This window comes from Solanum dulcamara, chromosome 9 (assembly GCF_947179165.1).
Source record: "Solanum dulcamara chromosome 9, daSolDulc1.2, whole genome shotgun sequence".
NCBI classification, from domain to species: Eukaryota; Viridiplantae; Streptophyta; class Magnoliopsida; order Solanales; family Solanaceae; genus Solanum; species Solanum dulcamara.
The window spans coordinates 5,687,040-5,699,505 of record NC_077245.1 but is presented as its reverse complement, the minus strand read 5'-3'; the positions used below and the strand labels follow the sequence as shown (position 1 = coordinate 5,699,505).

Below are 12,466 nucleotides of genomic sequence, written 5' to 3'. Positions count from 1 at the left end.
ATTGGATTAATCTAGTATTCAAATATATAGACAAGTTAATATTTAATACCTTGTTGAATATAAGGGCAAAGTGTGTATAAATTTCATTTTATAAACCCTACGAGTAAATCACATCATTGACATCGTTAGGAAATATGGTTAAATAAATAAGATTTACGATAGAATAATGTTTCTAGACATAAGTAATTTCAAAAAAAAACTTTTAATATAACATAATTATTTGTTTCGGACCAAGTTCTTATCATGAATTTTTCTAAATTCCTCAGCCAAATATCTTTAAAATTTATATATAACTTCTCATTTTTCCCCCAACTATTAACATATATAAGGAAAAAAAACAAAAAACATAGCTAAATTATGTAAAATTAAATAAAAATACTTTTATTATTAATAAATTTAATTAGAAATGACTCTATTGAGCGATTTTATGTCTTGAGTTATATCACAAAACAAGACTATATAATAACAGTATTTTAGGTACTTCTCCTACATGTAGTTAGTTCTCTTCTGCCCTTTGCCTTTTTTCTTTTCTCTCTCTCTCCAATTATTTTTCCCTTTCACCAAAACAATTAACTCCTAAAGGAGAAAACCAGCGTCTCTTTCTTTTTTTGAGGTCTGCTTAACTACACATATAGTAGTACTCCACTATATAGCTCCCCTATTCTGCTATACAAATTCCCAACACTTCTCACAACTCCCCAAACACATTTTATTAACAAAAACAACAAAACTGAAAGGAAAAAAAATGGTCCTTGCTCCTCTTCCAACAACAAATCATCTTCTTTCTGTCGGTTTCTTTAAATTTCTTGCTATCAAGTGACCCCCATTAGCCTTGTTCATAAAAAGGGTGATCTTTGGTTTCTTGATTTATTTTCTTGTTGGATGGATTTTGGGGGTTTGGATAGTGGTGGTGGGGGTGGGGTGACTTGTTCAGACAACAATACTACTAGTAATATATTTGCTGCCTCAGCTGAGACAAAGCAAAAGTGGTATGGATCTAATGGATTTAACAAACATGAAAGGTCTTCTGTTACTGAAGATGAATGGAATAATAAAGACAATAAATTAGCTAAGACCACTCATGATTTCTCATCTTCTAAAGCTACAATGTTGTTTCAGCAACTTCCAGTTTCTCATGAGAGCCAACAAATGCTTAGCTTTTCTACACCCAACTCTCAAAATCATGTCACAATGCCTTATTATAATCAGCACCCTTCAAGTGCTTTTGCTAGGAACTCTTCAGGTACTCTAAATTGTTTCAAGAAACATGAAAAAGGTCCTAACTTTATATTGTTTGTGGGGATGAAAGTGATAGGTTTCTTGTTTTGGAATCAAGATTTGTTTTTGGGTGTTGGAATGATTCTATGTTTTTAACTTTATCTACTCTTTGGTCTTCCATAAACTGCTGGATTTTTTAGTAGCAATGCATAGGTTTTTGTTTTCAAGAACAAGGAGGGGAGTCTTTTCATGTAAGGATGTGCTACTGTTCAAATCTTATAAACCAACCCCACAAATAAAAATAGAAAAAAGATAGCGTCTTTTTGCTACATGGTTTCTATTTTTAGCATTTTTGGTAATAAGTTTGTGGCAATGTTGATTTTTCAAAGGCATAATCAGATGAAAGTCCATAAAGAGAGTTGAGGACATTTCCTTCTTTCATTGATGTGTTTCCTTGGTATTAAAAAAATGCTGTGTACCCGCCCCCCCTTAAATGTTCAATAGCTTTATGTTTTAGGTATTCTATAATGCATCTTTCAACAATCTATTTTTCTTCTTTCACATTGTTGAGCAGACAGAAGAGCCATATTATTTTAGGTAAAACCAATTTTTATTCTTAAAGATGTGATCTTTTCTTGCTCAGGCTATGGTAGTGGAGCTTTGAATGCTGGAAATATGCATGGGCTAATAGCAGGAGTGAGAGGGCCATTCACTCCATCACAGTGGATGGAGCTGGAACACCAGGCCTTGATCTACAAGTACATCACTGCAAATGTTCCAATACCTCCTTATCTCCTCAACCCCATCAGAAAAGCTCTTGAATCTGCTGGTTTCTCAACTTTTGCAGGCCTTAGACCCAATGCTTGTAAGTCTTTGATTTTCCTTCTTACCATCTTGCTATATTAAAAAGATGCAACTTTTCCCCATTTGCACCTGAAATGTGAGATCTAAGGCCTGCAAAAGTTTAAATTTCTTGCTATCAAGTGATCAGAGCCAGGTAGAGCCGAGGGATTTATCCTAATCGCCTTTGGCAGAAAATTACATTGTTTATATATAGTTAATTCTTATGTATATATAAGATTTTCACTTCTTTGTGTGTTTAATTCTTTATATTTTGAATCTTCTTAATGAAAATTCTAGTTCTGCCCCTGTATCCACCATAGTCATTGTTTCTTGTTTTCTTAGTGTAAAATGACAGGATGAAGGTATTTTGATCATATATATGCTACCTTAAGTTAATTTTCTGCCTATTTGGCTTCGATTTTTTCTTTTCTTTTCTGTGAGTAGTGGATGATCTGTGTTCTGGTTATATTGGCAGTGGGATGGGGTGCTTTCCATCTAGGATTCTCCAATAGCAATGATCCAGAACCAGGAAGGTGTAGGAGAACAGATGGTAAGAAATGGAGGTGCTCAAGAGATGCAGTTGCCGATCAAAAGTATTGTGAGCGACACATGAACAGGGGCCGCCATCGTTCAAGAAAGCCTGTGGAAGGACAAACTGGCAATTCCGCCTCCGGAAACAACACCAGTGCTACTACTACTTCCGCCAAGCTGACAAACATATCATCTGCAGTATCAGCAGCTTTGGCTTCCGGAGGAGGCGCTGCTGCATCCAACAGTCTCAATCTCTCTCATCACAACCAACTATCCAACTTGCAGCCTGCTGTAACTAATCTGTCCACAACATCCCCTTATCTAGAGAGGTACATTTCAATAGTCTCCGTCATAGCTCAATTTAACATCAAGCTGATATTTTTGACTAAGTGATACTAATAAGAAATAGAGTTTTGGAGCAATCAAATAGTATAAGTATGTTCTTTTATTGCTTTATTTATTGTATGATCTAATTTAAATCTTCTTGGGCAGGAGTTATACGGCCAAGGAAAGTTTTGGTGAAAGGTATTCGAATACCAAAGGCCCTTCAACTGTTTCACCAAATGTAAAACAGAGCCAATATTCAAACCAGAAGGAGCAGAATCTTTATGGATTAACCTCCAGGTCTGAATTCGGGTTAGTTTGTGCAGACTCTTTGATCAATCCCTTGAATAAAAACTCTTCGCTAGTGAACTGCCGTGGTTATGGCAATTCAGATGATATCAGTGATCAAGAAAGTAAATCACAGCATCATCCTCTTCGACAATTCATGGACGATTGGCCCAAAAACCAATCTGATCAGTCCAATGTTTCATGGCCAGATATTGATTTGCAGTCGGATCCGACACAGCTCTCCATTTCTATTCCGTTGGTCACATCAGACTTCATGTCTTCCACTTCCTCTCCTGCGAATGATAAACTCACGGCCTCTCCACATATGTCTCGGGAACATGACGCAACTCAAATGGGACTAGGCATTGGTACCATCATCAGTGAACATAACCAAAAACAAGGAACTTGGATTCCTATATCATGGGAATCTTCCTGTGGTGGACCTCTTGGTGAGGTCTTGCATAGTACTAATAGCAGCTCGGGTGATTGCAAGAAAAAGTCAGCTCTTAATCTCATGACCGAGGGTTGGGATAGAAGCCCTTGTATGGGATCTTCACCAACCGGGGTCTTACAGAAGTCCTCGTTCGGTTCCCTTTCGAACAGCAGTGCAGGGAGCAGTCCTAGAGCAGAAAACAGTAAGACGACGAACGAAGGCTCCAGTCTTTGTAATGGTCTTCTTGGAACAACCCTTATGAATCCAACCCTACCTGCCATGTAATATGTAAAACTAGGTATATGCTATTTTGTAATTCTAGTAGTGAGCTCTTTCCCCTTTTTCCCCCAGCTCACACCCTTTCCCAAATCAATATGTACTGAAGATATTAAATGACTTGAGTATTCCAGTTAAGATTTGTTCATTTGTTTGCTTCTGTAATATTTTCAGCCTTTTGGGCTTAGTATGATCAACCAGACAGTAGTACTAAGTGTAGACCAATTAGTAAAACAAGCTGATACTACTGCCTCTGGCATAATTCTCAAGATTGCTCAAATTCTAGTTCAAAATCAACATCAGTGGCCTAATGAGTTTCAAGAAATTGGCTTTACTAACATGTGCTAGTGTCTTGTTGATTTGAGTTTTGTCAATAAAGCATTTCTTTTCTTTACAAGTTGGTAGGAGGCATGTTTGTTGGTGAGTTGTTACAATTGATAAGATATAATCCAGCTTCATAGTGAGCTTTTAAGGGTCTTAAATTTTAAAATTTCCATCTTTTCTTACCTTTTTTTTTTGCCTATTACAAACAAATGAAAATGTCCATTTGGTTGAGACAGAATCTTGAGTATTTATTTCATAGATGATACATCAATTTCAATCACTTTCTGTTGGACCAACTTATTTTAATTCCAGGCTGGTTAATATAAATTTATCTTTACGTTTGAGTTTCTCTCTTCTTTTTTTTGGGTACTTGGTGGCCCATGGTACGGCTCCAAAAATTGAATTTTGAGTGGCTTGCCTCCATGAATTATTATTATTAGTGTATTTGAAGTTTCATGCCTTTTCTATGATAGCTAAAGAAATGTTTCCGTAGATTGGCATTCTGGAAAGTGTGGACTGTAGATATTTAGGTTAAATTCTATTATTCTGAGATATTTTTTCTGCTTCTCAAGGGTTCAAAGTTATCTTAATTTACTCGATGTTAGACCCTCTTATTATATTGTTCATGCTCGAGATGTTTTATCCTAGAAATGCAGCTATGAGAGTGTTAAATCACATATTGGTTGGAAATTTAAATGGATATCTTTATATAATTTTGGATAACTCTAACGTTCAGAGCTAGCTTCTAGAATTTGAACTAAGACCCAAAATGTATTTCTTTATCAAAGATCATTCCATGGAGTTATCATCTTGGTAGTTTATACTTCATCTTTGTGTTACACATTTAGTTTTTGTTATAATATACTATAATTATTGTTTGATCTGCTTTACTACTATTGTTATTGTTACTGTTACTTAGAAGTAATGTTTAACTTTACTAGGACTGTTTCCCTTTCAGACATGAACAACTTTGGTTTCTTCGGGAATGGAGGGAAATATTTTTTTAACTTTTCCATGTTTAATTAATCAATTTTTTTCTCTAAACGAACATATTGAAAAAAACAAAAAAAACACCTTAAATAGTTGTATATGAAGACTTTACATGAAAAAATCAGAGACAACCAAAAACCCGAGATAGAAAAACACAATTTTTATTGGTTTCTTTGGTTTATAAATTTTGTTTGATTTATAAATTTAAAAATCCAACATAAAAGGTTTAGAGCCCATTTAAATTGGCTTATAAGTTATTTATAAGTTGTTTTCAATCTTTTTGAGTATTTGACTGACTAACTTAAAGTCATTTTATGCTTAAAATAAGCCGCAATAAATAATGGAGTTGTTTAGACAAACTTATTTTAGACAGTTTATAAAAATAAGTTGAGCTTCAACTACTTATTATTCTTATTGTTTTAATTTATAAGCAGTTTTTAACTATAAATTACATAAAATAAATCCATTCAAACACTCTTAGTTTCATACTAGAAAAAACGGAACCAACCCATTCATGTGCAACCCTAGTAACTATTTTTTTTTTTTAACTACCAAAGAATTTTTTTTGGTAGTATATTAAAATTGTAATATAAAAGTACATAACTTAAAAGAAAGGAAAGGCAAGAACAACTATCCTAATTTGAAAGTTAAACAAGGTGATGAATTACATCTAATGTTGAATGGAGCGTACTCTGCTGCGGATCCTCTGGCCTTGGCTTTTTGCCATTTCAGACACCTACAATCTCTCACCAGGTGCTATGGTTCAAAGTCAAAAAGAATATTTATTTAGGGCTTCCAGGATGGAGTAGAAATCCTTCGTATTCCTTGAGATGTAACTGCGAACATCTTGCATTGAATATTTTCATTGTCTCAGCTTACATGTATATCTACTAGCCAGAGCTATTTGGCTGTTGCTGCTGTTCTTCACCTTGTTGCTAATCACCAGGTATGTGATGATCTTTGGCTGGTCTAATCCTCATGTATGGTATGTGTAATTTTTCTGTATTTAAAATTTTCTTTGCTTTTACAGGTAGTGAAGTAAAGTTGTCAAATTGATGATCACCTACAAAATCAAAAGCAAAGTTAGTTAAAAAATCAGCCAGTCCATTTTCTTCTCTCAAAACATGCCCCACCCTCACTTCCTTATCCCTCCTATGCCTTGGGATGTCATTTATGATCATTGATATACTCCAAGGAGCCTCCCACTGCCCAGTTAAGATCATTTTCATAGTCAATGAGTCTGTTTCCAACACCACTGGCAGCATTGTGTGTGTAACACAGTATAGAAGACCTTCATGTATTGCCCTTGCTTCTGCTATCAAGCTCGAACCATCTGGTATCCTTCTTGCTGCTGCATACTGGAGATCACCTGCTGCATTCCTAATACAAAATGCCAGAGAACTTGGTTGGTACCCCTCCATACAAAGAAAGTCCCATTTCACTATCTTCCACAACCTCCATACAAAGAAAGAGATCTTAAATGGTACGCCTGGTATCCATATATTTTTATAGATATCTGATTTGGTTGCTTTGCTCCTCAGTAACTCCCAAGCAGTACCTAAACTGAATTTACCTGATGCTGTCATCATCCATCTTGGCTTATCCCACTCCTCATTTGGTTCATGAAAGTGCAAGTCTTCTAGTATATGATCCACAATATCAATAGGAAACAATTGATGCAATTTTTCCATATTCCAACCACCCTGCAACATTATTTGTTTTACATCTTGAATACCCTCATCTATTACAAAGTCTTCTGGGATGATGTAGTATAGAGCCCCCAGTTTTGTCCAATTGTCAAACCATATATTTGCAGTTCCACTCCTTGATTCCCACCATATTTCATGCTCTATGTTATCTCTAGCCTCTATCATAGCCTTCCATACTTGAAAGCCCCCCTTCCACTGCACAGTTTGAGGGTTGTGTCTTTTGTAATATTTGATCCACAAGTAATTTGCCCATAGTGTATTTGTTCTGCTAGTAACTATGTTCTGCTACTTACAAGGAAAAAGTTCCAACAAGACAACAACACGTTATTTTTCAGCAATCATTTGACATACAAAAAGCAAGAACATAGCTTTGTGATATGAAAAGCATAATTACACTGTATGATTCAATGGCCATCCTCTCCCTTTCCAGTTCTTTTCCCTTTTTGGGGGGGCAAGTTCATTTTCATTCCCTCATATGGCCAGGTGTGAAGCAACTCCTCAATCCAATGAATTTCCTAAAATCGGATGACACAATGCAAACTAGAATAGGCTGATTGATCCAGGTAGCCACATGCTCCAATCGAAAGAAACCGCACGTACGCTAGAAAGACGTATAGGCTAGCCTTTCTTTACGATCATATGGATCACTTTTCATGACTTTTCTTTCCATAGGCATAGATTGAAAATGCTTTAGAACAATTCAACATTGATAGGCCATTTCAATTACACAGCACCACCAATAAGTTTTTTCTATTGACTAGTTTGCAGCAATGATGATCTGAAATTCACTAGGAACAATCGTCTCCAGAAAAGAGAATCATTCACGATATCTCAGATGAAAATGTTCCCTGTAAACAAAGGTTAATGGAGATCTGCAAGGATGAATTACTTCACTAAACCATGTAAAAGATTGTTAAAAGTGCATCTTCACCAGCAAAGTCTTTCATCAAGACAACATCACTCTTCCATAACAATTGATACAAAGTATCAAGGAATCAACCTGGCAATGAATAATAAGTTATTTAACAATGCCTTGGGTTAAAAATAACTGAACTGCATTATAAAAGAAGTGTGGCAACACAACCATCACAGTGTGTCTACTTGTAAGAAACTTATAGTGAATTTCAAGCACTAAACTATAGTCATGTATTTGTGTCATCACTCAACGGAAGGGGAGAAAAAAAGGTCTAAACAGAGATCAAGGTATAAGATAAAAATATGAGGTTCTGATGTAGCTCGAAGATTCACCAACTGAACTATCGGGCAACGAAGAACCACTATTTACTATTCCAGACATTCAACGGTCAGCACAAAAATGACTGTGGTAGACACCTGTCTTAAGTCTGGGAAAGCAATGTAATTAGCTATTATTGACCTTGGTAAGCTATCAAAACAAATGTTCCGATTACCATGACAACAACCTAGCAATGGACACTACGTTAATTAATAATGTCCTGGACACTAAGTTAATTAAAAGTGCAGCAATAAGCACATCATGGTCTTCCATTAAGAACTAAGAAACTTACGGTGAGTTTCAATCAGGAAAATATAGTAGTGTATTTGTCTCAAACCTTAACGAAAGGGGAGAAGAAATGTCCAAATATATATAGAGAGAGGTCTCAGATAAAAATATAAGGTTCTGATGTAGCTCAAATAGTCACCAAATGAACTAGGGGGCAACAAAGAACCACCGTTTACTATTCCAGACATCCAACAGTCAGCACGACAATGAATGTGACAGATACCTGCCTTGAGTCTAGGAAAGCCATGTGAAGCTATTATTGACTTTTATAAACTATCAAACAAATGTGTCGATTACCATGACAGTAACTATTTTACATTCATTGCATAACTTGGATGAAACAAGAAACCAGAGTTCCTAGATGCAATCCAAAAGTAATGCAAGTACACCAAATGAGGTTAGTAGGATTCACACTCGTTAGATCCGTTTACATTGTTAACTCATGGAAAGTGGATTATCACACAAGATCTAGTCCAGTTACCATCTTATTGTTACACACGAAGAATTATGAAATTCAAATGTTAACTTTACCAGATGAATTGCCTATGGAGTCACTCAAACAACCAAATTCTGATCTACACAAGGATGACAAATTTTTTTACCTCATAACAATAAAATAAAAGGCACAATCTAACAAGTCACTTTCATTTGCGCTGTCACAACTTAAGGAACCATCAGCAAATCTTAGATCCCATAAGGCTGAATATTATAGATTACAACTCAATATATAAATGTAATGCCTTTCAATGCATCTAAGCATCATAGGTAATGCTAGTATGTTCTTAATTTGTTTTCGTTGTGATAGCTTTTATACTACCTGTTTCTGTATCATTATGAATTCACAGGACACCAACAGACTCTGATGCTTGTTATAAATCATACACAATTGTCAGAGCTAAATCCAAATTAGGAACAAATGTACAGCCATTGTTGTTCAACTACCTAATTTTTTTTTAGAAATTAAACAGAGTAAAATTTAGCTTCTCCAGTGTAGTCCAAACACAATGAGAAAAGGGTTATGAAGGAGAAATACAAAAGAGCAACACACTTACTATTGCTTCAAGGGAACGAGTTGGTCAAAAGTGGGATTATTTCTTGCGAACCAGATTAAGAAGCTTTCAAATCATCATAACTTAAAAACAAATCCATTGGATTCTTCTATGACAAACAATAAGCAACGGACCCATAGGTCTATGAAGATTTTGTGTTGTTTTTTAATAAGGAAAACCTTCATATATATTCAAAGAATTGTTGTATTCTTTTGTATCCAAACACGTTTTTAATCAATGATGTCTCCACACAATGCTTGTCCTATTTCACTTTTAACATATTTAAATAACTCACGTAAACTTCCAACATTACCACAGGCCACAGCCATTGGCCAAATATACACTTGCCGTGCATCAATTTCCTAAATAATTGTTAGTATCTTTTTTCTATTACAAATCATAAGAAGTAACTGTAGAGCGAGAGAAACATTTCATACCATAAGGATTCATCCCTCTATCAGATGTCCATCAACACAAATCGAAACATGCTACTAATCAAAATACTTTCAAAGGGCACGAAAAGTCTGCATCAAAGACCTTAAACTAATATTATGGACAATAATTTAGTACCCCAACGTCCAAATACACCACAAACGGAGCGCAAAGGATAGCGAGAGGAACAATCCTTATAGCTTCACTTGTAAAGTGACACACCACAAAGTGTGACCCAAATGATAATTAAGTAAAGCATAGCCTAAAGAGATTCAAACGATCAACACATGTTCAAATTCATATAAATGATGAAAAAGCTTTACAGTTAAAAAAATATTAAGGAATGCAAAACAATGGAGCAATTGGAATATGTGGAATAACTCAGTCCCTTAGATGTTCATTAAGAGTTGCGATCATTTTCGCAAATCATTACAGGTCTGTAGAGCTCATCAACGTTGTTCCACACAATTCCAACTCATTTGAAAATTCATAAAAAGATGTTCAAAGAAAATTAACACATAGTAACCATTTGTACATTAATTGGAGCAAATGGGTATAAACAAATAGGTGGTTGCTCATATTCTATGGGTGTAAAAGGGTCTATCATGCCATGGCAACAGCATTCAGAACGAGGAATTATTTTATAATCATCACAACCCCAACCATAATTTTTCAAAATTTAGCAATCAAAATACATCAACAGCCAATTAAACAACAAAATATAACACACAGTAACCAATTGTGAATCAATTGCTACCACTGAAGATTGATAAATAGGAAAAAGAGAGAGACGAAAAGTAGAAAGATTGGTGGGTGCTCATATTCTATGGGTGTAAAAGAGTCTATCATGCCGTGGCAACAGCATTCAGAACGAGGAATTGTTTATAATCATTGCAAACCCAACCATAATTTTTCAAATTTTAGCAATCAAAATACATCAACAGACAATTAAACAATAAAAAAGCATCACAAGCATAATAACATATTCATTCAATCGAAAAAACGAGAGAAATAGAGATGTTTCATAGGAGAAACTTAGAAGCTTACAGGGTTTGAGGCGATTTATTGGGTCTTATAGAGGAAGAACAGTGGTCAAATAACGGCTTCACCAAAAACCTTGCAAAACCCTAGATCCCTTGAGATATTGGGTTTCTGTAGGCCCAGTAAGAAGTTTATGTTCTTTTCCTTTTGGGCTGCAGTCCAAGAAGTGAGTCACATCGGCCCATATTTACACTTTGATTGAAATCCACATCTGATACACATTATTATATATGGAAATTGAAGTTTTATGACACCTTTTGGTTACATGACATGAAGAATAGGTTTAAAGAAAGTTTAAAATAGTGAAATTAAATATTTATGTAAATAAAATTACTGCCTACACTCTACTCAAAGTGATATATTTGTATTTCTCCTTCCAGAACTTAAAGCTAAGTGAGGCTAGTATGTGACTATCCTTAAAATTGATGTGCTGCGACAAGCTTTTATGTATATCGGAGCTTGTGCTAAGTTTTTGTATAAACTCATATATATAATTCTCAAGTATTTTAATGGGAAAATTATGTGGTATAGCAAACCTTTTTACTATATTACGCGGTATGGGCATAGTTTAAAATAATTACGACTCGCAGCAAATATATTTACTCGGTATGGCAAATCTCGCTGCCAGATATACAATATATTTACAAATATACATATACAATTCGACAGATATACATATACAATTCGCCTCTCTCCTACCTCTCTTGATCTCGCTTGTCTCTCTCCTACCTCTCTCGATCTCGCTCACCTCTCTCATCCTCTCTTTCAATCTTGCTTGCCAGATATACAAATACATATGTATATCAGTTACATATTTATAAGTTTTTGACAAATATACATATACAATTCGACAGATATACATATATAATTCGTTTCTCTCCTCCATCTCTCGATCTCGCTCGTCTCTCTCTTCATCTCTCTCAATCTCTCTTGCCAGGTATACAAATACATCTGTATACCAGTGTTTGTATATTTCGGTATACAAATAATTCGTGGGTATAACGATTATATAATTTGCTACAACTTTTATATAATGACAAAATTTATGCTTGTCATTATAAGTAATTCGGAAAACTATATATATATGAAGTAATTATACTTAAAAGGTTTGCCATATTTGAAAATTCCTCCTACATATCGAGGAATATGAAAAAAGTATTATAGTATGCAATAGTCAATAATTTAAAATGTTTAAAATGTATTTGCAAAAAATATGAATGATTTTGTGAGGTTTAGATCTTAAGCAACTGATTGTATGCCATAAATACATCTAACATTCAATGCTTAGGACTTTCCTAACAATTTTTACATAAACTACGTGTCAAATCTCTTAGTTAACACTTTTAATTTTCATAATTCCCTATAAATGAATGATGCTTAATAATTTTTTTCATCTATAAAAAATAAAAAATTAAGTATGACTCAAATAACAAGTATCAATGTTACATGTTTTTTATTTGAGAATATTGTGAGGGTGAATATCAAT

The 12,466-nt window shown here is 34.7% G+C and overlaps 2 protein-coding genes and 4 non-coding genes across 8 annotated transcripts; 1 reads left to right on the top strand and 5 right to left on the bottom strand.

The window, feature by feature from the left end:
* Positions 1–505: 505 nt before the first annotated feature.
* Positions 506–4,071, top strand: LOC129904073 (growth-regulating factor 1-like). The gene is made up of 4 exons (XM_055979601.1): positions 506–1,243; positions 1,862–2,083; positions 2,537–2,921; positions 3,085–4,071. Exons 1-4 carry the CDS (start codon positions 883–885, stop codon positions 3,920–3,922), a joined length of 1,806 nt encoding a protein of 601 aa, XP_055835576.1. The 5' UTR covers positions 506–882; the 3' UTR covers positions 3,923–4,071.
* Positions 4,072–5,711: 1,640 nt separating this feature from the next.
* Positions 5,712–11,069, bottom strand: LOC129903954 (uncharacterized). 3 transcript variants are annotated; one of them, XM_055979477.1, is made up of 2 exons: positions 10,987–11,069; positions 5,712–7,784 (listed from the first exon to the last, which is right to left on the bottom strand). In XM_055979477.1, the coding sequence occupies exon 2, from the start codon at positions 7,099–7,101 to the stop codon at positions 6,163–6,165; it is 939 nt and encodes a 312-aa protein (XP_055835452.1). In that variant the 5' UTR covers positions 7,102–7,784; positions 10,987–11,069; the 3' UTR covers positions 5,712–6,162. The 3 variants fall into 3 exon arrangements, with proteins under 3 accessions (XP_055835452.1, XP_055835450.1, XP_055835451.1); XM_055979475.1 differs by having other exon boundaries at positions 5,712–7,936; positions 10,987–11,068; XM_055979476.1 differs by lacking the exon at positions 10,987–11,069 and adding an exon at positions 9,945–10,980 and having other exon boundaries at positions 5,712–7,936.
* Positions 10,067–10,198, bottom strand: LOC129904859 (small nucleolar RNA snoR136). Its single transcript, XR_008770525.1, has one exon. It is a non-coding gene; the product is annotated as a small nucleolar RNA snoR136 (small nucleolar RNA).
* LOC129904830 (small nucleolar RNA SNORD25) lies at positions 10,315–10,399 on the bottom strand. Its single transcript, XR_008770501.1, has one exon. It is a non-coding gene; the product is annotated as a small nucleolar RNA SNORD25 (small nucleolar RNA).
* LOC129904855 (small nucleolar RNA snoR8a) lies at positions 10,509–10,599 on the bottom strand. The gene has a single exon (XR_008770522.1). It is a non-coding gene; the product is annotated as a small nucleolar RNA snoR8a (small nucleolar RNA).
* LOC129904856 (small nucleolar RNA snoR8a) lies at positions 10,752–10,841 on the bottom strand. Its single transcript, XR_008770523.1, has one exon. It is a non-coding gene; the product is annotated as a small nucleolar RNA snoR8a (small nucleolar RNA).
* Positions 11,070–12,466: the final 1,397 nt, after the last annotated feature.